Source organism: Hyperolius riggenbachi, chromosome 5, assembly GCF_040937935.1.
Source record: "Hyperolius riggenbachi isolate aHypRig1 chromosome 5, aHypRig1.pri, whole genome shotgun sequence".
Lineage (NCBI taxonomy): Eukaryota > Metazoa > Chordata > Amphibia > Anura > Hyperoliidae > Hyperolius > Hyperolius riggenbachi.
The window spans coordinates 96,790,250-96,816,385 of NC_090650.1; the positions used below are offsets into that span (position 1 = coordinate 96,790,250).

At 43.8% G+C, this 26,136-nt stretch overlaps 1 protein-coding gene across 4 annotated transcripts in view; it reads left to right on the top strand.

Moving 5' to 3' along the window:
- The window catches only part of PALS2 (protein associated with LIN7 2, MAGUK p55 family member), a 190,705-nt gene that overhangs the window by 71,989 nt on the left and 92,580 nt on the right, over window positions 1-26,136 (top strand). For 2 of the 4 annotated variants that reach the window (XM_068236026.1, XM_068236023.1), the window contains exon 2: window positions 21,944-22,062. In XM_068236026.1, coding sequence (XP_068092127.1) covers window positions 21,946-22,062 — 117 coding nt within the window. In that variant the 5' untranslated portion in view covers window positions 21,944-21,945. Of the gene's footprint in view, window positions 1-18,360; window positions 18,783-21,943; window positions 22,063-26,136 lie in introns of those variants that run through there. The other 2 variants (XM_068236024.1, XM_068236027.1) reach the window with 2 other exon arrangements.

Sequence of the window (26,136 nt, forward strand, 5' to 3'; positions counted from 1 at the left end):
TTTTTTTTTTTTTTTTTTTTCTTTCTTTCTTTAGAAAAATCACTAAAATTAGAATGTGGACAGTGCAACACATATGTAAGTATTTATATACTTGTATATGTGTTTTTCTTGTTTTTTTGTTTTGTTTTGTTTTTTTCCGAGATAGTATGGCTGACAGCTCCTCTTTAAGAATGTACAATGGCTTCACACAGGAAAAGGGCAGGTGAGGTTCTGCACATGTGGATGCAATGACTGTATTCAGTGTTCAGGTGTCTTGGTCTTAAACCTCTGCAAATCATCCTGTGTTGTCATATTTAACTACCATGAGATGTTGTAAGCCAAAAAGTTACACGAGTGACTCCATTTCTTATTACACATAGCGACGTGTGTCATCCTGCGAGGGCATGCTCCTACCAGGGTGCTGATACCAGCTGGCAACTAATGCATTGTCATTACAGATGACCATTCCAGATACAAAGCCATAACCAAGGCAAAACAAAGCTGAAGCCATTGATAAGCTGCAGGACTAGGTGACAAAGGCAAGAAACACATTTCACAGAAAGCTACTTGTGTTTCGCAGTGATAGCAGAGGCAGGTGCACCAAGCAGAGACATTCTTAGACACACAAGAATAGAATAGAGCAGAAAAAACTGATCATATACTGTATGTGCAGACAAAAATAATGGGTGAAAAGCAGCAATGATTGCTACTTACCAATAAAGCAGATTATACAGTAGAGATGTGATAAAAGCAATACATTGTTAGAGACCTTGTAGTTTTGGGGAATAAAGCCGTAAACTAAAATACAGAAAAAGCACTAAACTCTGTAGTGGAATGCATTGTCATCGTGTCTTGGTGTCCGATATCCTTAAAATAGCAAAGGATGTCAAGTTTGAGATCCAGAATAGGCAAGCTGACCATGAACAGTGTAAATTTTGTTGAAGTTTTGAGAGATGGTTTGAGAACATCACCTGAATTTAGAACAGAGGAGAACGACCTTGGAGAGGTAAATACATCTACAGAATAAATGGTTGATGTTGGGACGAAGGTCAGCACCACAACTGTGCTGACACAACTCTGCTCTGACACCTAACTAATCCACTAAGCAAGAGACAACAAAGGCAAGCTGCCTGATTTACTTTAAAGAGACTCTGTAACAACAAAAACCTCCCCTGGGGGGTACTCACCTCGGGTGGGGGAAGCCTCCGGATCCTAATGAGGCTTCCCACGCTGTCCTCTGTCCCACGGGGGTCTCGCCGCAGCCCTCCGAACAGCCGGCGACTGTGCCGACTGTCAGTTCAATATTTACCTTTGCTGGCTCCAGCGGGGGCGCTGTGGCGACTTTCGGCACGGAAATAGACGGAAATACCCGATCTCCGTCGGGTCCGCTCTACTGCGCAGGCGCCGGAAACTTGCGCCTGCGCAGTAGAGCAGACCCGACGGCGATCGGGTATTTCCGCCTACTTCGGCGCCGAGAGGCATCAGAGCGCCTGCGCAGGAGCCAGGAAGGTAAATATTGCGTCACGGCTGTACGGAGGGCTACAGCGAGACCCCCGAGGGACGCAGGACGGCGTGGGAAGCCTCATTAGGATCCTGAGGCTTCCCCCACCCGAGGTGAGTACCCCCCAGGGGCCGCTTTGTCGTTACAGTTCCTCTTTAATGCAAGGCTATCACACTTCGCATATGTAAAGCTACATACTGGGAAGACCTATCTCAACTTCTGGAAAAGAGAAGCCGGTACTTATCCGTTAGCCGGGCGCATCCTCTAGGTGGCGCTAATTACTATTCCCCCTCCAGGCCGACATGGATAGTAGGGAAAGATGTAACTCTGGTGGAGTTTTGTCACCACCTAGAGGATGCGCCCGGCTAACGGATAAGTACCGAGAAGCCAATAGGTGGATATAAAAAATCTGATGAAAGTAAATTCTTGCTTTCATGAAAGCAGACATAGGGTTACATCCTGTGTTTACATAGTAGCTGTGTCTGCAAAGAACTGACAAATTTCTGTGCTGACACAGCTGATGGATCACATTACACTTGTGATTACTTGAAGATGAGGGGAATTAAACCGACTTTACTCTCTAAAAACACACACAGGTTGCATTTCTCTCTGTTTTCCTTGTGTTCTGTGCAATAGTTCAGGTCCACTTTAACCTCCTTGGCGGTAATCCCGAGCTGAGCTTGGGCTATGCTGCCGCGGAGGGGCGGGATTTCCTGTTTGCTCTGATTGCCGGAGGCGATCGGAAGTAGTAGGATGCCGCTGCACAGCGGCTATCATGTAGCTAGCGCTAGGCTAGCTACATTATTTAAGTGCTGTGCTGCGCCCCTGGCAAATTTATTGTAACGCCAGGGGGGTTAAAGCAGGGGTCCCCAACCACCGAGCCGCGGCCCAACACCGGGCCGCAGGACATGTTGTGTTGGGCCGTGGTCCCCTGGCTCACTGCAGTGCAGCCGCGGCTGTAACTTACATTAAAAATGTACTATCAATAGTGCCACCCGGAAGCCTCCAGCAGGAATACATACAGAGGCTGGTCCCCGGGTGTCTGAGCCAATACACATCTCTTCCTCTGTCCTGCCCTCCCTTCCTTCCACCAGCCAATCAGTGAGGCTCTGGCACAATGAAAGGGAGAGAAGCAGCCAATGAAACATGCCCACACAAAACCCGGCTTGTTCAAGCAGCCTGGATGAGTGAGGCAGCACAGTCCGAGGAGGGAGACACAGTGAGGATACAGCTGTTATTGTTCCCTCAGTCCTGACTCTGCAGCAGCCAGCCAGGTAACACTAGCTTGCTGAAAGACTAGAATAGAAGGGGATAGGAGCTGCCATGCTTGAGCTGGGAGGAGACAGGCAGTGAGAGAGAGGATTTCTTTAGAGCTCTGCACTTTTTCACCTACGGTTCAGAAGCACACAGAGCAGACAAGCAGCACAGCACACGCTGCCTCAGTGACAGCCTATCACTCAGCAGCACCCATCTGCTCTGGTTGCTTCTGAACTGTAGGTGAAAAAGTGCTGAGTTCTGACTGACAAATCCCCTCTCCTATTCCTGTCTGTGTCTTCCCCCAGCTGGCAGCAAGATTTGGTTAGCAGCTCTTCTTATCTCATTCTGTAAGCTGGGGTCTGCGTCTTCCCACCCCCACTCCCCTGTACTGCCACTGACCTGACTTTAAGTACTGTCTCCTTACAGCCACAGCTCAGCACTCCCACTTCTACATTTACAGAAGCGCATTGCTGGCAGCCTAGATTTGAGCACCATATATTTTAGAATTATAGAGATTTTATACTTACGTGGGACTTTCTCCAGCCCCATAAGCATCATTGCCTCCCTCACTGTCCTCCTGTGTGGCTCCGTTCAGCAGCAGTCAACCCCGGTAATCTGGCTTGGTTGTGCAAGTCGGGCTCTTCTGTGCATGCGCACCTATGTATGGGGCTGGAGGAAGCCCCAGATAAGTATAAAATCTTTCTGATTTATGTTCTTGGATACACTTTAAGCTGCATACACACTAGCAACTCATGTCACCCATCTGGGATCAGTATTTGATCCCTTTGGGTGATTTCTCTGGGCCGGGCTGCACACACGTCTCAGCGGAGTAGCTGATGTTGCGCTGTGTTGCTATGTGGGGGGGGGGGGGGGGGGGTGGAGGGACGTCGAGCAGCGTGCTTGATTTCCCACCCATCCTGGTCTGCCGGGCCTTGGAGAAATGGTCTTGCATCAAAGCGGTCCTCGGGTCCGAAAAGGTTGGGGACCCCTGGGTTAAAGGACTCCTGAAGTGAGAGGGATGGTGGAAGTCGTGCTGATTTTTGCCTGCAGTAGTGTCTGAATCACACATCTGAAACAAGCATGCGGCTAATAAGAAACACCTGATCGGCATGCTTGTTTCTGGGGCTGTGGCTGTGTATTAGAGGGAAAGGATCACCAGGACTGCCAGGCAATTTGCATTGTTTAAAAGGAAATAAAGATGGCAGCCCAAATACCCCTCTCCCATCAGGTGCTCTTTAAATTTGCTTACATAATTTGTATAATCCTGCACCAACTCGGAATAATGTGCATCTCATTGACCATCCCTATTCATGAGGCAACGCATACATCCTTACAGCAATGTTCTGACTTCTGGAACAGAGATCAGGGCCTCGGCTGAGTGGTTACAGCATATAGGTAGACACATAATACATGCTTAGGCGTGCTAAACTTGAAGAAATGCCAATTGGCACGGCACATCATCCTTGTAAGAGGATCTTGAAGGGGTTCAGTATAATCCTTACACGGAATGCAATTGTAAATCCACCTTCAAACAATTTAACACATAATCCACATAAAATCATAAGGGATTATTAATTTCTTTGCTTTATTTTTTATACACATTTTATGTGAATCTGCTTGGCTATCAAAATCCTCCTTTACATTAAAGAGACTCTGAAGCCTTAATAAAAATGGCTTTTTTTCTTATATATAGCAGGGGCATGTTTGCCCCTGCTAAAACGCTGCTTTCCCGCGGCTGAACGAGGGTCCTTTCCCCTCCAAATCCACCCCCTGAAAAATCACGACCAACATGGTCGTAGATTTTGCTACCCCTGTGCGCTTCCGTGTGAGGCAAGGCTATGAGCTGCAGCCCTGCTGCACAGGCGTCTATCAGCGGCTGATCTCTGCCTTTCCCCCGCCCCTCTCAGCGCAGGCAGACTGAGAGGAGCGGGGGAGAGGCGGAGATCCGCCGCTGATAGACGCGTGTGGGGCACGGCTGCAGCTCATAGCCCGGCCTCACACGGAAGCGTCCCCGGGCAGCACAGGGGAGATTTGGAGGGGAAAGGACCCTCGTTCAGCCGCGGGATAGCCGCGTTTTAGCAGGGGCACACATGCCCCTAAGGAAAAAAGCCATTTTAATTATGGCTTCAGACTCTCTTTAAGCTGTGAAGAGCACAGAAATTGAAAATGCTTTTAAGATTAAACTATACATTAAAAAAGCTCCTCAATATCATTGTTTAACGTAGTAGTAAGATAAAAAGCTGCACTCATGGATACCGCTTGGAGGGCCAGATGCAGCGTGCGGAGCAGAACGTCCATTACTCACCTCCCCGCAATCCAGCTGCAGCCTTTTGTCTTCTCCCATGTCCTCCAGGGCTCTTCATGTCTATGCCGAGATAACTGACCGTCACATGACAGACAGCAATGTCAGCATAGAGATAGAGCGCCAACTGGAGGACAGGAGGAAGACTAACAGGAAGTGGCTGGATCCCGGAGAGGTGGGTAACCATTGCTCCGCTGTGGTTCTACAAAGTGGATGGGGCAGCCATTCGGGGGGACAGACTGAACAAGGCAGAAACCAACTGGCTAGCTATACTGAGAGGGTGGCAGACTCTGGCTTTATACAGTAGTGTGGTCTCATTGGCTACCAATATATTGTGGACCTCTCTGGCTATCTGTTCTGAGGAAGGGAGGGCAATTTTTGGCTACATGTACAGTGGTCACTCTCTGGCTACCTACTTAGGGGTTCCTCTCTGGTGGCCTATACTTAGCTGTATGATTCTTTCCAGAGAAACCATTCTACTGCTGTTAGAAACCAATTCTGGAAGGAATCATACACCTTAGGAGGTTAAGATAGGTTTTTTTTTTTTTTTATATATTGGGCTCCCCTTTAAACTTGTGCGTAATACCCTCCACTTGTAGGAACCCCTGGTCCCCAGTCTGCCTGCATGCATGCACCTGGTTCCAGAACTAACCTTTTTCCGAGAGCAACCACAGTTCAAACCACCTGAGAACACCCGAGTGGAGATGGGTCAATAATCTCCACCTGCATATTCAGTTGGTTGCCTTTGCTGCAACCCTCCTTTGTGAGTACTACTCCATCTAAAGCATACATGTCAAAATCCGGCCCGTGGGCCAAATCTGGCCCTCAGAGCCACTAAATTTGGCCCTCGTGGATTCCAACTTTGAATTATGTATGGCCCACTCTAGAAGCTATATAGGAGGATAAGCCCTAGAACACCAGAGAAGCCATATGGGGGAGGTAGGGGAAATCACTAAACACCAGGGAACTGTATAGGGGAGGGACAGGGGCCATTAGACACCTGGGAACATTATAAGGGAGGTGGCCACTAAACATTGAGGTTGGCCTACGACTCGGTCCCAGTGTACATTTTCCCTTTTCTGTGATGTACTGCACCATTTCAGCTCCTGTTGTCTGTGCTTCTTTTTTGAAGGTGTATCATCATCTCCCTCTACCCTGATGTTATCTTGTTGATCATTAGCACCTGTTTGGTATATTAAATTATACACTGTACCATGTGCCTTCAAATCCATGCAAATGTATGAGAATTGATGCAGATACATATTTCCTCCTACTTGTGCAGTATGGTTGTTAATTGATAATAGATAAGAACTACCATATTTATTGTACTGTATTTCTTTTCAAGTTTGCTCACTTTACAGCATTTTAGTACCAAAGACTTCCTCACGGTGATGTGTGAGTGTTGGCTATTCTGGGAATTTCCTTTTTTTCTCTCTCAAGTACTGTATTTTTATTGTATGAAAGTTCTGCTGCCTCTGATATGAAACAAATTCAGCTCTTGCTGCTACAGCTGTCTTTTTGGTATGGAAATTTGGATTATGTTTTTCAGTAAATTAAAAGCACCATGAGCTGTTTACCTGCCAATGTCTCGATAATTGCTCAATGAGTCTAGTGAATATTTGTAACCTAAGCAACTGATTACCTTGGAAACCTGTTATTTGTGATGGTTTCATTGTAGACGCTCTAATGATCCATGATGAGAAAGCAGCACGACTATCTAAATTTGGAGTTTTTAACTGCAGGGAGACTGTTTGCACGGGTTTTTTTTTTTTTTTTTAACCATGCAGAGATTAAGTGCGTTAATAACACTATCTTCCGGTTTCTTTACCCAAATACTGGGTGATTTCTTGATTCCAAGAAAGCAGCATCCTGTCATTTTTTTTCAGCATATTACTTGTAGCGTATGAAAAGTAAAATCTACCTCTTATTCCAAAGTCGTGCGCTATGAGGGTACCAAGAGCCAATTTTTTTCCTGGTTTTTAAAAGCTATAGGAGCTGCCATGTTACCCCCTCCCTTCTAGCTGACCATTATTTATCCAAGAGGAGGTGTGAAGTGACTTCTGTAAACTCTTGAACCCCCTTGGCGTTATGGTCCTTTCCGGATTTTAGGGTCCAAAAGCGGTGCAATTTTTTTTTGCACCCTTTCAGATCCTAAAACCTGGAAAATCATGCTGCCAGGGAGAGCTGCAGCAGTTCTACAATTACTCACTGCCCTTGTTTCAGCGCTGCAGTTATCCCTCTGGTGGCGCTGCAACCCTAAAGTGAGATTGCCGGCTGTCGTCATGACTACAGCCGGCAGGAGGAAGCAGAGCCTCGGAGGACCGGAAGAACTATGGCGGCCATTGTCAGGATCTCCCAGGAGGTATGTAGAAAAGCCCGCTGCGTGCATTGCTCTGCACACAGCTTCCGGCGGCTACCCCGAGCACAGGTCGGGATTACCGCTCTAAGCTTCGGTTCTCCGCCCCGACCCTAGTGTGGGATTACCGCCAAGGAGATTGGAGCACAATATTCAATCTAACTTCCCCCCCCCACGCTAATGAAAGGTTTTTGTTTGTTCTGTGCTGTGCGCACAATAAAATAATTACATCAATCCTTATCTGCCCAAAACTTCTGCCGTCAGGCAGTCCACGGAAGTAAGAGGAAATAGGATAATGGAGGCCTCTGCTGAACCTAAATGTAAAAAAAAAGGTAGAATATATTTTTTTATTAATGAGCCACATTGTTGACATGCATATTAAATGTGCTATTAAGATGCCCTGGGTGCTAAAAATGGTGCTTGGTTCACTTTAATCTGTATCTCTTACCTGTGGATCCTTAGGAGGCACTGAGAGCCAATCAGGAAAGCTCACCAGAGATGAATCCAAGCCAGGGCTTTTAAACCGTATCCTCAAGTACCACCAACAGTGCATGTTTGGCAGAAAACCACAAACATTCACAGGTGAGGTAATTAGTGTCTCAGCAGAGCTGATTAACTGCCTCTGTGGATTTCCACAAAACATGCACTGTTGGTGGTGCTTGAGGACAGGGTTGAAAAGCCCTGATCTAGACCACGGGCATTTGTTGTAAATAACCCTTTACTGAACCTCTGGAAACTGGTTTGCACCAAATATCCCTTTATTCCAAAAGCATAATCACTGTCTTACAAATGGTCGTCTCAGGGACACACAGGTCCTCTTCCTCAGTGTAACAAACCACAAACAATGCGATGAATCAAGACCTGAGAAAACTTTAAAACAAAGTTACAATTGAGTGTGTGAGTACATCCACTGTATGACATCACTGACATCATTCCCACTAAAAAATTAAGCAAATATACACTTCATTAGCATTTGTACACATCAATCCTCATCATAGCAACTAAGAGTATAAATTGATGTGTTGATATGCTAATGAAGTGTTCATTTGCTTAATATTTGGCAGGGATGATGGCATACAGCAGATTCACTTCCAGTTGTACTTTAAAGAGACTCCGTAACAAAAATTGCATCCTGTTTTTTATCATCCTACAAGTTCCAAAAGCTATTCTAATGTGTTGTGGCTTACTGCAGCACGTTCTACTATCACCATCTCTGTAATAAATCAACTTATCTCTCTCTTGTCAGACTTGTCAGGCCTGTGTCTGGAAGGCTGCCAAGTTCTTCAGTGTTGTGGTTCTGCTATGAACTCCCCCATCCAGGCCCCTCTCTGCACACTGCCTGTGTGATATTTAGATTAGTGCAGCTTCTCTCTGTTCTATTATCTTTTACAAGCTGGATAAATCCTCCTCTGAGCTGGCTGGGCTTTCACATAATGAGGAATTACATACAGGCACAGCTGTCTGCACTCTGCAGGAAGAAATAGCCTGACACTTCAGTGGAAGATAGCTGCAGGGGGAAAGAAACACACAAATGATCTCTTGAGAATCAAAAGGATGGCTGTATACAGCCTGCTTATGTATGGATGTATTTTCTATGTGTGGACATACTGTACATCAATCTACTTCGTGTTTTGGTGGCCATTTTGTTTGTTTATAAACAAACTTTTTAAAACTGTTTTTAACCACTTTTAATGCGGCGAGGAGCGGCGAAATTGTGACAGAGGGTAATAGGAGATGTCCCCTAACGCACTGGTATGTTTACTTTTGTGCGATTTTAACAATACAGATTCTCTTTAAAGCGAACCTTAAGTCAAGTAAAAAAAATGAGATTTACTCACCTGGGGCTTCCCTCAGCCCCCAGCAGCCGATCGGTGCCCTCGCAGCTCCGCTCCGATGTCCCAGGACCCGCCGGCGACGACTTCCGGTTTCGCCGTCACCGGCCGACAGGCATGGGAACGCGAGTGATTGTTCGCGTTCCCAGCCTGTATATCGCCCCCTATGCTGCTATTGCGACCTCCTGGCCGCAATAGCCGCATAGGGGGCGATATACAGGCTGGGAACGCGAACAATCACTCTCGTTCCCATGCCTGTCGGCCGGTGACGGCCAAACCGGAAGTGCTCGCCGGCGAGTCCTGGAACATCGGAGCGGAGCTGCGAGGGCACCGATCGGCTGCTGGGGGCTGAGGGAAGCCCCAGGTGAGTAAATCTCATTTTTTTTACTTGACTTAAAGTGAACCTTAAGCCAGAAAAAAAAAATGAGTTTTACTCACCTGGGGCTTCTACCAGCTCCCTGCAGCAGTCCTGTGCCCTCGCAGCCACTCACTAATCCTCTGGTCCCCCGCTGCCAGCTAGTTTTGTTTTTGCCGACAGGCCCGTCAGGACTGGCCAAGCGTAGCTTTTTCCGCATTCCCGACTAATTAGCGCTATTGCGGGCAGCAACGCGTACAAAAATACGCGTTGCCGCATATACATGCGTGCGTAATGCGGCAACGCGTATTTTTGTACGCATTGCGGCCCGCAATAGCGCTAATTGCAGTCGGGAATGCGGAAAAAGCTACGCGTGGCCAGTCCTGACGGGCCTGTCGGCAAAAACGAAACTAGCTGGCAGCGGGGGACCAGAGGATTAGTGAGTGGCTGCGAGGGCACAGGACTGCTGCAGGGAGCTGGTAGAAGCCCCAGGTGAGTAAAACTCATTTTTTTTTTTCTGGCTTAAGGTTCACTTTAAGGTTCGCTTTTAAAGGGTGCTCTGCTCTTGCTTCATCACATTCTTGGGAAAGAGGACCTGCGTGTCCTTGAAATAATCGTGTGTTATGCTGGGCATACACAGCTCATTTTTGCCGCTCTATTCTCCCGCTCAATTTGTCAAAAACCTGAGCGGTTCTTGCCTTTTTCATGATTGCTAACTCAGTAAAGGACCAGCCCTTAAAGTGCAACGCTTTAAGGGCTGGTCCTTTACTGAGTTAGCAATCATGAAAAAGGCAAGAACCGCTCAGGTTTTTGACAGATCGAGCGGGAGAATAGAGCGGCAAAAATGAGCTGTGTATGCCCAGCATAACACACGATTATTTCAAGGACACGCAGGTCCTCCTTTTTCTCAAGAATGTGGTGAAACAAGGCATAGTGGGGTCTGAACCCTCTATAACAGTAATTATAGATTGACGGTGTACCTTGAAATGAATCAGAGCACTCAGTATATGAGTTTATATAAAAAATTGTATAAATTTGCTTATCATACAGCATATATACAAAATATGAACAGTTCTAAGTAGTGTTTCCTTCTACCAGTATTCCATCTCATCAAGGCCTTTATAGCCAAGCAATCATCAATCTTCTAAGTACATTCAAAAAAGAATATAACAGTTGTGTTATGTAGAATAAGATCAAAAGTAGTCTCATCTGTATCAATAGCTGTGTAAAACTTGTAGTAATCTTCTTAAAGAAATAGCATAAACAATAGCTTCTAATAAAACTTCTTGCTAACATCTAAACAAAACTTAATGCTGAAAAATTAATAAAGTAAATCACCAGAATATTAAGCATATTACCCCTTCTCTGTCATCTCTTCAGCATCTATGTTGTGGGAAGGTAGCTTCTGCCTCATGTCTTCTCAGGAGATTGTTGGACTTCTGCAAACTGAGCTTTCAGCCCCTACTTTTATAGGGATAGGAAGCATGGCTGCCTAATCTGGAATTTTCCTGAATCCCAGGTTCTTATTGGCTAAAGCTTCCATGCGTAGCTCGCTATCTTTGACATTTAAAACACTTTTTTGTTTTAAATACCTTAATCATAATATTATTGTTTATAAATTCCTTAATTACCTTATCTTGTGGGAATTAACGTCATTTGGAGTGCTTGACCTTTGATATAGGGTCATTTCTGACGCAGTTAATTAAAAATGGACGTCACCAGCCATCTTGTCTGCTGGCTGCCCCAGACATTGAGACTAAACAATGTCATTCATGACACATTTCTGATAAAGTGTTCTCTGATAATTATGTTGGACCTGTAAGAGCCTTCGAAGCATACAGGGCTTCTAATATACTTATTTAAATATAAAGCTTATTATATAATTCTTCTTAAAACAATTAATCATATAAGAAATAATTGCATATTAAATCTTAATAATATAAAATTTCTATATATTTGTCTTTCTGATTAATAAATATATAATTTCAACCGGCAGAGGTCAGCATTTCATAACAAATAATATTAATTTTATAAGACTATTAAACCGCCAGGTGGCATCATTGAATCATCTTTAACTAATTGGGAAAACACCTTATTGTTTTATCTTTCATATTTTGACTTTCTCTAGCTGGGAATTTTTTCCTTGCTGGCTGTAACGGCCTTGTACAAGAACACGTCTGCACCCCTCTAAAACCAAAACAATCTCACAAGAATGTTTCACAGACCCAAATCATCACTGACATAATCCAGCTTTTCAAAATATATTTCAAAGCATTAAATTCTATTATATAGGGTTTAACAATAACTATTTCTTTCTTTAGAAGGACTGTATTGATCATTAATATTTAGATGAATAATATCTATGTGTAATTAATGAGCAAATAAGATTGCTGCAGTAATGTGAGTTTAACTTGCTCCCAGTCTTTACACAGAAGCCTCTTTTCAAATGTCAAGGCCACGCACTAACATAAACAAGAATGTTCTGGCTTTTTGTAACCAGTACGTCAATTATCTGCCAGCTTTACAGCCTGGAATATGCTAAGATGTCATAGAGCAATATATTAAAGAAGTAACCCAACTTCACAGTTTACAATACAATTTTGCATAGAACATTAAAACTTAAAACACACATATGACAGCTTTTCCTGCATAAATAAAACTGCTAGAATTCTGACAGATCGTTTCGCCGCTCAATTCTGCAGTCAAGTCTCTTATCTTCTGCTAGTTTTTCTTATCTGTTTCCATTCACTGCTATCTGGAATCGAACAGCGAAACGATCGGGCAGGAGATCGGACATGTCGGAAATTATCTATTGAGCCATCTTAACCAGCTGAGCGGTCTGGACGAGCTCAGCTCGTCCAACACCGCCAGCGGCTGCCGCTCAGGCCCTGCTGGGCCGATTTTAACGAAATAAAAAGCAGCACACGCAGCCGGCACTTTGCCAGCCGCGTGTGCTGCCTGATCGCCGCCGCTCTGCGGCGATTCGCCGCGAGCAGCGGCGAAAGAGGGCCCCCCTAGCCGCCTGAGCCCAGCGTAGCCGGAACAAAAAGTTCCGGCCAGCGCTAAGGGCTGGATCGGAGGCGGCTGACGTCAGGACGTCGGCTGACGTCGATGACGTCACTCCGCTCGTCGCTATGGCGACGATATAAGCGAAACAAGGAAGGCCGCTCATTGCGGCCTTCCTTGTTTATTCTGGGCGCCGGAGGCGATCGGAAGATCGCCTCCGGAGCGCCCTCTAGTGGGCTTTCATGCAGCCAACTTTCAGTTGGCTGCATGAAATAGTTTTTTTTTTATTTAAAAAAAACCGTCCCGCAGCCACCCTGGCGATTTAATCAGAACGCCAGGGTGGTTAATGGCTTAAAAACGAGCCGTGTATGCCTAGCATTAGACAGCGATTATGGGATTTAAGGACATTTATTAGTTATAATTGTGTACAGACTTGTTTCCACAGGTTTAATGATTAATGGAGATTGTATTGGCTCCATAGGTGATCTCACCTCAGAGACTGATATGGGGACTGTGCAAATTCTGAAGGAATGGATTGATCGATCCTTTACTGAAAGTGCAATGTATTTCCTTATGTGGTTGTGGTGAGGGTGGTGACCTACCTAATCGTCATTTCACCCATCTGACGTATCTTCTGAGACTCACTTAGTCTGTCACAAACTGAGCCGACCTTGAAAGAAGTCCCAGGCACACACAAGATGGCTCTTAGCCAATAGTCTACACTACACTCAAATGGGAACCAAAGAGGAGATTCACTACGCTTTCCAGAAAAGACTGCAATATATGTCATTGCCCCGGGTTTCTCAGTGGTGAGCTTGCTTCCATTGTGTTCACACTCCAGTGAGCATGGCTTGCTGTGTATCCCCATGTGCAGACTAGAATTCCCTCACTAGCTTGCTGTACATGTTTGTTTTCCGGTTGATACAGTGACTTCCAGTTAGAGAGAGATGTGTTTTGAATACGCTATCACATTTTTTTTCCAATTTCCTCTTGTTTCACTGATAACCAGTGATGTCTGCAGATAGCACCTCCTCATCTTTACATAGCATAAAGGTGACAGTTGAGTGAAAACCGTGCTTGCACGAATCGCTGATCATCAGTGAATGCTTAAAACTATTCATCCAGTGAAAATGAGACAATTTGCCCTGCAAATCTTTCTGCAAAGATACAGAGGTAATGCTGGAATTTGAAATATATGTTTAGTTTTAAAGAAAAGTTAAGACCACGGCAACTCGGAATGCCATTTAGGTTCCAGGTGTGGGATTCAGACACTACTTAGAGGAACATTAACCAGGATCTAACTCCATCCCAATCAGGGTCCGATACTCCCTTTTCCACGAGAATTCTTTACCTTTTCTCAAATAGGTAATCAGGGAGTCTTTATGGCTGATATTGTGGTAAAAGCCCTCCCACAGTGATGTCATGACCATGGTTCTGACAGTTTTCTGTCTGTGAACCTTGATGCATTATGGAAAATAACTGCTTTTTCCAACTGCCTTGCAATTTTGAGTGATGTTTTTTTTTTCCTGCTTCTGGCGCTTATGTGCGCGCTATGGTTTATGTAAAGCGCTTTTCAGAGTGATTCCTTTTTTACTTCCTGACACAAGTCAGGAAGTGAAAACTTTCACACGGAGAAGAATAAATGCCAAGTATTTATTCTTAAAAGCACAAATGCAATTGCAGCAAAAGCGTTTTTGTGAGCATTTTGTCGGTTTTCCTATAAGGTCCATAGTAGAAAATTTGGTCAGCGGAAAGCTGACGAAATGCGCAGATATGAACAGTCCCATGTGGATTCATTGCACAAGCGCTTTTTTCAAAATCGCCAGCGCTTAAAAAAAATAGCGAAAATGCCCTAGGTGTGAACAAGCCCTAAACGATCATTCCATGTAGATCGCCTGGCAGGACTAAAGCTGTGGACACCTGTGATAAATTTCAAAATGTAAATCCAGGAAAGGTAAGATTTTACAATGGACGAACACTGACTAAATAATCTTTGAATGAATATTGTAAAATATTGTAAAAAAACAAAAAAAACACACACACACAAAAAAGCAATTGTATTAATTATTTTCACTACAGTTCCTCTTTAAGCCAGAAAGACTGGAAGTTGTTTAAAAGGAAATCTATATGACAGCCTCCATATCCCTCTCCCTTGTGGTGTACTTTAACAACCAGTCAAATTTTAGTGCATATTTTCTGGCTAAAGCCTGGTACACACTTTCAATTATGATTGGCCAATCCTTTACCAATTTTACCCCCTCCATGTAGCAAGAGGGTTTATCTACACAATCTGCTCATAGTATTTAACCACTTTCCTCCACCACTGCAGTATATCTACGTCCTCTGTGACTTCCATCTAAGCCACGAGGACGTAGATATTAGTCTTGTAGCTGAAGCACATCTGTGCACGGTTGGGCATCGCTCCTGTGCACATCTCTGGCACTATCTTCTGCAGCACTAATTGATGAAGGGGAATACATGTTCCCTGAACTAATAAAATTGATTTTTGCCATTACAAATACTTATTTTCTCAGTTTATAGTGAAAAATACACACTAGCATTTATTACAGAATCCAAATCCTCACCTTAAATTGTGACAGGAACATACGGCAATCCAAGTTTTGTGATACACTGTAGAAATAGCCAAACAAAAATTATTTTTTTAATTTTTTTCTTTCTAATCTATCTTAATAGCGCTTTTTATTTTTAAACTGGAATTGGTGAAACTGAGGATTTTTTTTTCCTCTTTAGGTTGCGTACACACATCCAATTTTGATTGGTGCTTTTCTCAAGGTGGATTTGCAGTGCTTCAGGGCTGCAGCCACTTACGGCGCAATCTTTTTACCATTTAAATGTTGTATGAAAGCTTACCTACACAGTCTCTTCATGGTAATCAGTCTGTTGGCCTTCAAACTACATGGGGGTGGTAACATTGGTCAGTCATTGGCCAATCAAAATTGTATGTGTATGCACACTTAAAGTGGATCTGAGGTGAACTTTTACTCCTTGCATAATTGTGTTTCTTTCCTATTTGTTTATAGGGCAATCCTCAAGCCAAATACTTTTTTGTTTTAATACTCTAATTCCCTATAAACTAAATAAACCACGCCCACAGGTTTTCAGAGAGCCTTGGCAGTAGCAAGGGCTCATGGGAGCTCAGTCTGGGCAGGAGGAGGAGGTGGTGGTGTTACTAGCCATTGATTTCAGAGGGAGGAGGGGGATTCGGTTTTTTTCCCACAGGCTTAGTGATCAAGATACAGATAAGCCTGCCTATGTGTAATGCTTACAAACAACATGGCTGCTGTCATTGTATCACAGGAAGAAATAATTTTCTATTTAAGCTGTTTGCAGCTATATATGCTGTGTGAATTATCTAAACTTTAGATAAAATATATAGACAAGTTACTTGTTATAGTTAGTTTTTCATCTCTGATCTGCTTTAAGCCTGGCGCACACCTTCAGTTTTGATTGGCCAATGACTGACCAATTTTACCACCTCCATGCAGTATGGGTTATTACCTACACAATTTGTTCATAGTAGTCAAAATCTGTTGGCCCTCATACTACATGGAGGTGGTAAAATTGGTCAGTCATTGGCCAATCAAAATGGAAAGTGTGTACCAGGCTTCACTCTCGAACAAGCATCATAAAATATGCCTGCCAGCTGCTATGAACAGCATTTCCAGTATTCTGCTCCTCAGTTCAGCTGTCCCATGCATTATTTAGAAGTCCGATACAGTCCTTGCTTTTTCAGATAGCAAATTTTGTTCTGCTCATGAAGGAGTTTAATGAGAAAAATTATCCTTTGTTTTCTTTTCAGCAGAAGGTTAGATAAGGTGGTTTCATGTAAATGAGTGATTCGCTCTGTAATGGGAAAAAGGCAAATGCTAAACAGGTCATCCGTGCTCTGGGCTTAGAAGCTATTATACTGTAATTATATGAAATCCCAGTCTAATTAGCATATAGTGCTATGCAGTACAGTTCTAAAACACTGCTTGCTTTTTGTGGGACTGTGTGTATGTGGTGGTTACCAGGGTTTCGGTGACCCCTTACAATCTTTGCTGATGCTATGCAATGCAGATGACACAAAACAAATGTCTGTTAAGAATTCTACAGGTGGCCATGAACGGCAGGCTTGTGGAGTCGGTGCAAAAATCTTTTGATTCCAACTCCTCAGTTTATGAAACCACCAACTCCAGGTACCCAAAACTGGTCCGACTTCTTGCATGCGATTTTAAAGAGAATCTGTACTGTACGATTTTTTTTATAATAAAAAACATACCAATCGAGTCACTATAATATCCTGGATTCCTCTTTGCCATTTCTGCAGGTCCAAGCCGCGATCCTCGCCAGTTTTAGACAGTGTTTACAAGCTAAAAACATGGCCGCTAACCAGGAAGTGGTGTGTGTGTGTGTGTGTGTGTGTGTGTGTGTGTGTGTGTGTGTGTGTGTGTGTATATGTGTATATGTATATACTCATGCTACAGTATACTACAAGATTTTATTACATAGTGAATTATCTGCACTCCAGTCTGGGATTAGTCGCAGTTTCTCAGCATGTGACAGACAGCAGCTCCCTCCCCCCTCAGCCTCACAACACAGTCAAGCTGAAACTGAGCAGAGACCTGTCTGTGACTAATAAACAAAGCACACAGAGCGTGGAGGGGGCGTGCATAACTTGTCCCTATGACAGCAGAGACGGCCCATTCCTCCCAGGGTCGACAAAGCTTGACAAAGAAAGGATTAGATATGTTACAGAGACAGTGCAACTAGAAATGGCTGCTGTAATCCAGACCACATTAGAACAGGTATAGGAACTTATAGGATAGAAGAAATAAGGCTGAAAAATTGTTAGTCTCTTTAAAAAGGCAGTGCAACGCAGCCAGTGTGTACAGGCCCTAAGTCTAAAGCTTGGTACACACCATGCAATTTCCTGTCAGATAGATGGGTCGAATAGATAATTTGCGATAGGTCTGATCTGATTTCCAACCTTTTTTTCTGATTGATTTGCATAGAAGTGATCAGATCGGAAAGCCAATCGAAACTGTTAGAAATTATTTATCCACCCATCTATCTGATGAAAAATTGCATGGTGTTTTCTAGGCATAATACTTACTAGGGCTTTGGAGTTGATACAAAAATCACCCAGTTAATCATTGAGTCGTTTCATGTCAATTTTCTCCACATACTGTGCGGTTTTTCTGTAAAATTAGATCGCAAAAATCTGATCACATATGAGAGAGAATATTGTACCGTTTATGGGCATCTTAAAACATGTCTATAGCTGTACACATACCAAAGCTACATTTTCTGTAGAAAGATGTGGGGTTTTCTGGTTTGTTTTTCTGTTTTTATTTGCGTTTTGTAGCTGGAGAGAGAAAAAATAGATAAAATCTGGAAACCTGTCCAGTCACCTTAATATAAACTGACCTTTTTATCAAATATTGCTGTTGTGAAATCCTAAATTATTACTTTTCTTTTATTGTAAAGTACCTTCAGAGGGAAATTGCACATTTTGTAGAGGGGATAAAAACAATTCTCTATTTATCAGCTGTGTATATTGGGTCAAAATAAAAATGGTAAATGTATCATGACTGGCTCTGGTTTTTAATGTTGCTTTTTTCATATAGTTTTTTCATGGTGCTAAATGCAGGTATTGTCTCTCCTATTACCTCTGTATGTCTGCTGGTTTGCCACACCCCTTTCAGGTCACGTGGTTACATGGCCCCATTTAGCCAGTAAAGGCTTTAGTTTTGAATTGTAACCCCTTTTTATCTCTAAGGGAAATAGGAGGGGCCCCAGGGCACCTCAGTTTAGCCACCTAATGCATTATTTAGAAGGCAAATACAGTCTTCACTGAGACCGCAAAATTGCTCATGAAGGAGTTTTGTGGAAAAAATATCCCTAGCGTCTTTTAAACAGAAAGTTAGATGGGGGAATTTCATGTAAATGAGTGATGCACTTTGCAGCAGAAAAAGGCAAACTCTTTTCAGGTCATTTGTGCTCAAGACCTAAAACCTTTAAAAACCCTTCAAATCTGTTAGGAGTCCTGCAATTGCCAGTCTAACCTGTTGGTGGCATCTCATGTTTGGACTGCTTTGGACATGTACTATCTACCAGAGACTCTGTACAAGCTGTTCATCCTCTTACAATTCCACATTTCTCCAGTGGACGGCATGTGTCTGGACTTTGCTGTATGTCTGTTTCCCTGTTTCTTCCTGTTATAGCCTTGGCTGCGCATAAACTGTGATTGTGTGTTGGCTGCGCTGTCCGTGACACTTAGTGTGGTGATACAATTCAAGCATATGCGGTTTGCCATACAAGCATATGGGCTGGTGGAATCTAACTCTATGGCCCCCTGTTATCCTTCAGCAATTATGCAGTCAGCTGTGGAATACCTCCGGGCGGATCGCTCAAGACCAATCTTATCACCCGAACGGCGGACTGTACACACGCCCAATTTGGCGTGCGGACGACTGAATGACAGAACGTTCAAACGACCTGTCCGGGAAAATCCGACGTGTGTATGGGCCTTTAGCTGCATTAGGCTGGGAGCACACTTTGCAGAATTGCATGTTTATTTCAGTAGTGGATGCATTTTTGCACAGTGTGCTCTCGGGCTCAGCTGCTGTGTACTGCCTGAACTCTTTGCTCATTACCTGCTATTTAGTTCAGTCTGATTCTGATCATGTACTGCGTTTGTTACATGGTTAACGATCCTGTATTCTGATTCCCCCCCCCCCCCCCCCCCCCCGCACTTGATACTGTACTGAAATGTGTATACATTTTTTTTTTTTTTTTACTGTTGTATATAGAGCTCTTTTATTTAACCACTTTTGTACCGGACTGCTCTGGTCCCTATTTTTTCAGGGATTACTATGGCTGACTCACAGTAATCATGAAGTCAAGATCCAATGAAATTGGTTCCTGACTGAGTTGCGGAAGCTCTGATGTCAGCGTGACAGCAGATTAAATAGGAGCAAGAGTGATGTCCACTCGGCGGGGATGATTGAAATCTATGCCCTTGCTTGAATAACAGGACATAAACCGGGCATAGATTTTAACCATCAAGGTCCACAACCAGTTAAATAAACACTTATGCTGTACAAAGTGGTCACCAGCTCTACTGCCGATGAGGCTCGTAACAAAACCATAGCATTGCACTTGTAGATTTTTAAGTGAAAGTATGTGAAAATTCTGCATCTGAATGTTCCAGTGGAAAGGGAGATTTGGTGGGTTCTTAAGATACATTTTGAATGCCAATTTTCATACCGTTAAGTTCAGCTTTGTATGTTGGAATGCTTTTGGCAAATATTATTTCAGCTTCTTACAAGAATAAGAGGAATGAAAACCGAATAGTATAGTGAGCTTCTCATTAATTGGGATTGAGGTAGAGCTTGGGGAATGGTGAAGAAAATGAAATTGTTCATGGCCACATGCATAATCAGTTGCACGTTTATCATGCCTCATACACATGCTCAATTGCTGTCCTCTCATGCCAATCAAGGGAACCAGAGATGAACGTTTCACACAAAATAATCATATCAGTCGATAGCTTGTAAAGAATAAATGCTCTACCTGATAATTTCGCTGCTCTGGTGTGCCTTTTTTAGTGTTTTTTTATCCATTCTTGCTCCAGGAAAAATCAAATATGGCCGCCGCCTCATATCCCTTCTGCTTCCGGGTTATGAGTTGTTCTGGATGTGCTGTTTAGGCTATCTGAGACTAGGCTGCTATCTAGGCTATATGAGAAAGGCTGCTGCAGCCTTTCATCTGTGTGCATTCATTTTGGTATGATGTGCAGCTGCCTGTAGGAAGTGTCTCTCATAGGTATGAAACTGCAGTCATTATCTATGCAGAGTGCACACAGCACACAGATCATATTGCAGCCACACTTGTCTGTTTCAGAGATTCTCTCTCAGCAGGAGCAGCCCCTCCCATGTAATCACAGCTCTCAGTATGCAAAGCAGGAAATCTGAGCCAGGAGGTGGCAGGCTTGGGCTTGAAAAGATTACACAGAAGAGTGACTCAGCTATAATGATTGCAGGTCAAACCTAGACTGAGCCAGTCGGGGATTCTTATCACAGCTGCTAATAGACTAATTAAGCAGATAAGAATGAAACTAAAAGCAGGGTAGGTGTTTTCTAACATGTTCCCACTGATAAATGTAATAAAATACATTCGGGTGCTTCGTCTCTGGTTCTCTTTAAAGACCCAAAACAATCGTCTCAGCTGAGGATTACTTAAAGCTGGGCATATATTCAAGTTATGATTGGTCGATAGAATGGTTTTGTTTTGCCAGTTCCAGGCTGTGTACAGTTTGCATTAAGCTTGCATGTAGGCTGCTTATGATCTCATTGACCATCTTTAGCAGATAACATGCAAGGTAAATGTTCTTCTTGTGGCTGGATACCGAGTACAGAGATACAGAGCTCCTGCTGGGTGCTTGTCTCAGTATAGGGCCAGATCAGCTGCTACCAAGTCACTACCAAGTCACTCCAGTTTCAGGGTAAAACTACCCAGAATATTTTATAGAAAGTTTCTAGTGAGACCTCACAATGGAATAAATTGAGTGTATCCACTATCCATCTCCTCCTTTGCATTTCCCAGCAGAAAATGTAAAATGGGAGTGTCCCCTCTCTTTGATTACCCAAATAGTAAATGTACAAAAAGAAAAACCAGATTCTTTGTTACTTGGAGCCAATTACTTGAATAGGACGGTGAAGTGCTTTTTGAACCGAACCATCCACTGTTGTGGTTGCAAGAAAATATAATTTAAAGTTGCTGACAGAACAGTTGACTGCAAATTGAAAAGGAAGTACGGTATATTTTTTAATAATGTTGCGTGCCCTTCCTACAGCGTGTGCACAACCCTATGCTCAAAAAAATCCACATAATATTTACAGCAATGCACATGCCCTCACGCATCATCCTCGTTCCTCAGCAGAGGTGTATGCTGACAGAATTGGTAACACACTAGAAAAGAGGCCACTTTTAAACTGTCCTAGCTATAAATGTCATCCAACTCTGTATAATTTAATCGGATAAGAAATTTATCAGTGTTCAGCAGTTTTGAGCAGAGAATTTGCATAATATCCAAATCTTTACACACAGAAACTGAAGCAGTGAGTGGTAAGCAAAGCAAGTGCTAGCCACTGTCGGCTGATTACAGTTGCCGGCTAATTGATGGCCAGCCAGTGCTTTTTGATTTGCTGACCTCAGCTTTCCTCTTTGTATGCGCAGAATTTTGCATCTACAGTGAACCCTCTGCTCAACACTGTTCCCCAGTGACATCTGCTCATAACTGACTGTTGTGTGAGGCTGCAATTTAATGGAATATTTTGTTTCCTTACAGAGATGCAGCAAGTATTGGAGAAATTGACAGATCTGCCCTCTTCAACGGGGGCAGAAGAAATCGATATCATATTCCTGAAGGGAATCATGGAAAACCCCATTGTACGTTCTCTTGCTAAGGTAATTTTTTGGTGGTATTTGCCTGTTATGCCGGTATGTTGTCATACTTTTTTTTTTTTTTTTTTTGGGGTCGTACTTTGTCATTCTATTACAAATGAGCTTGGTCTGTGACAGGTGGCTGGCTACACCCATGTCTGCTTAAAATAAGAAAGTTCACTAGTTAGCTGCGGATTGCCACTTTAACATGATATGCAGCTGTAATCTTTTATCTTTCCTGCCCGAGTGATCTTGTTTTAGATAGCTTCAAGTAGGGCTGCGTCAGCCGGCTAAACTTGGGCTGCCCAATGCAGAGCTGCAGGGAGCGCTTTACATTCACCTGATCCAGGCGCAGGATTCGCTCTGCCCTTGCTTGATTGACTGCCCTCTTTTATCATCAGTGGTGCTGTAATGCTGATATCCTCCTCTGGGTCCGGATCACATGATTTGACATGTTAGCTGGATCTGGAGGAGGAGATCTGCTCTGTAATGTGGACATCCTTCCTTCAGGTCGTGTTCAGATGTCATATCATGTGATCTGGACCCGGAGGTGGATGTCTACATTACATCGCCGCTCAGTGGTGGAAGAGATCGGCTTTGTAATGCGGACATCCTCCTTTCGGGTCCCGTTCAGATGTCCTATCTTGTGATCTGGACCTGCAGGAGGATGTCTACATTACATCGCCGCTCAGTGATGGAGGAGGAGATCAGCTCTGTAATGCGTACACCCTCCCTCCCTTCGGGTCCCATTCAGATGTCCTATCATGTGATCTGGACCCGGAGGAGAATGTCTTAATTACATTGCCGCTCAGTGGTGGAAAAGGAGATTGGCTTAGTAATCCTGACATCCTCCCTTCGGGTCCCATTCAGATGTCTTCTCTTGTGATTTGGACCCGAGGAGGATGTCTTTATTACAGTGCTGCTCAGTGGTGGAAGAGGAGGGCGAATCCTGCTTCTGGATCAAGTGAATATGAAGCACTCCCTGCCGCTCTGCATTAACCTCCCTGGCGGTTTATTTATTTTGCCAGGGAGGCTGCGGGAGGGTTTTTTTTAAATTAAAAAAAAAATATTTCATGCAGCCAACTGAAAGTTGGCTGCATGAAAGCCCACTAGAGGGCGCTCCGGAAGCGTACTTTCGATCGCCTCCGGCAATCGAAAGTAACAAGATAGGCCGCAATGAGCGGCCTATCTTGTTTCGCTTTCCTCGTCGCCATGGCGACGAGCGGAGTGACGTCATGGACGTCAGTCGACGTCCTGACGTCAGAGCCGCCCGATCCAGCCCCTAGCGCCGGCCGGAACTGTTTGTTCCGGCTGCGCTGGGCTCGGGCGGCTGGGGGGACCCTCTTTCGCCGCTGCACGCGGCGGATCGCCGCGGAGCGGCGGCGATCGGGCAGCACACGCGGCTGGCAAAGTGCCGGCTGCGTGTGCTGCTTTTTACAGATTTGGAATCGGCCCAGCAGGGCCTGAGCGGCGACCTCCGGCGGCATACCCCGAGCTCAGCTCGGGATTACCGCCAAGGAGGTTAAGGTGGCCACACACCATACAATTTTTTAAAAAAATCTGTTCAGTTTAAGAATAGCAATCAATTTTTCTGACTGTAACATTTCAAAAATATGACCAATGTACCACACACGTGTGTTCAATTTTTCCCCAATTATGATAAAAATGATTGGAAACTGAGAAAATTGCTAGGGTGTGTATATTATTAAATTGACAATCTAACACACACCATACAATCTTTAGAAAGATTGAAGAAAAATATCTGGCATTCCGGATCGCTAAAAATCAAAGAAAACTGGAAATCCGATCAGATTTTTCAGTAGAATGAAAAAAAGCTTTTGATTCTTTCGGGAGATCTGATCGTTTTTAATTGAATTGCTGTAAAATCGGATCATTTTATTGTATGGTGTGTGGCCACTTTTAGGCTCGGGAAGGCACAAAAGAACATGGGGCTTCAGCACACACACACAAAAAAAGAGCAGGACAAAGTTTAATGCAAGTCAACAGGCAGCTTACTTCTACTTTTCTGGCTGTGAATAATGGTTGCTGCTGCAACTGCATTCAGTTGAGTGGAGTTGTAGATCGCTAGTTTAGAGTAATTACAATAGGATTTTGGTAACCATTCCCTGCACTTTAGTATATGTCTTTTCTAAAATCACTTCAGAGAGGGGGCTCTGTTGACTAATGGAATCTGCATGTCCTGAGGAACTGGGCAGGATATCGCTAAACACCTGGTAATGCCACAAAAACGATTGTATTAGCACTTGTATTCTGATTCAGGAGAGAAACAGCTCTGAGCTATTAAAGAGAACCCGAGGTGTGTTTAAAGAATGTTATCTGCATACAGAGGCTGGATCTGCCTATACAGCCCAGCCTCTGTTGCTATCCCAAACCCCACTAAGGTCCCCCTGCACTCTGCAATCCCTCATAAATCACAGCCATGCTGTGAGGCTGTGTTTACATCAGTAGTGTCAGTCTCAGCTGCTCCCCCGCCTCCTGCATAGCTCCGGTCCCTGCCCCCCGTCCCTTCCCTCCAATCAGCAGGGAGGGAAGGGATGCAGGCGGGGACTGGAGTTCTGCAGGAGGAGGGGAGAGAAGCAGACTGACACTATAGAGATAAACACAGCCAGCTCTGACAAGCTGTTTGTCAGCAGCGTGGCTGTGATTTATGAGGGATTGCAGAGTGCAGGGGGACCTTAGGGGGGTTTGGGATAGCAACAGAGGCTGGACTGTATAGGCAGATCCAGCCTCTGTATGCAGATAATATTCTTCAAACCCACCTCGGGTTCTCTTTAAGGCTGAGGGAAGTTCGCTGCTTACACCAGTATTAGTAATGCAGGGTGAGCATCTCCAACAGGATAAAAGCCGGACAATATCTGGTTTATATACCCAAGCGTCTATTCTGATTACTGATGTCAGTAATAATTCACTATTTGACAATTTCTAAGCAAAAAACTATGCACTGGATTCATCATTTATTAGTATTCCTCGGGATTGTTTTTGTTGTTGAAATACAATGTCAATCAATCCAAACATATGTTTTACATCAAATTTGTAAAAAGATAGTTTGGCGGGGGAAATATACAGCGTGTACCACAGCTTCAGGCAATTATTTGTGTGCCAGACTATTAGAAAATTAAGGTAATAACCTGTAAGAAACCTTTTTAGCCTTCAAAAAAATGTGGAATGACCAGTATAGTCATTCTGATTTCAGTGAGCCTCTCATTCATAGAATTAGATGCACTTTCACTGAAGCAGCAACCTAAGCAAATGCTGGTCAGATCCCTATAAATGTCATATGGGTGGGATGAATGACAAGTTCTCCCTTGGACTGAAGTCAGCTGGGGAAGGGGGCCAGGTTACTATTCAGTCAGCTCTTAGATCTGTCCTGGAGAATGAAGCAGTAAAGTACTTGGATGCATGTGGGCATTGTCCTGCATGGAGATCATGGCCTTCTTGTAAGCTGGTGACTTTTTTTTTTTACTCCTAAGGCCCATACACTCTGTATACAAATGTTTCTCAAAACAGCTAACGGAGAACGGTTTGTGCAATCATTGCTCCGTAAGTACATACACTACACAATACAAACATAGACATAAGACTATGATAGGGATTAGATTGTGAGCCCCTCAGGACAGTTAAGTGACAATATATATTCTGTACAGCGCTGCGGAATATGTCGGTGCTATATAAATACTAAATAATAAAAAGTATGCAACGCGTGACAGACTGTCTGCAGACAAGTCCTAGCACGACAGATCAAACCGTCTGATCACACACACAACTTTTATAGTGGAAACCGTCATGCAATTTAGAGTTTTGTGTGTACGAATATCTTAAGGAACCACTATCATGAAAACCGTAAAAAATGTAAAATAACGTAAACACATACAAATAAGTAGATTTCGTCCAGTGTAAAATTAGACATAAATGACTTTTCTCCTATGTTGCTGTCACTTACAGTAGGTAGTAGAAATCTGACAGAACCGACAGGTTTTGGACTAGCCCATCTTCTCATGGGGAATTCTTAGGGTTTTCTTTATTTTCAAAAGAACTTTGTGAATGGCAGTTGCTCTGCTCAACTGCCAAAAAAGTGTA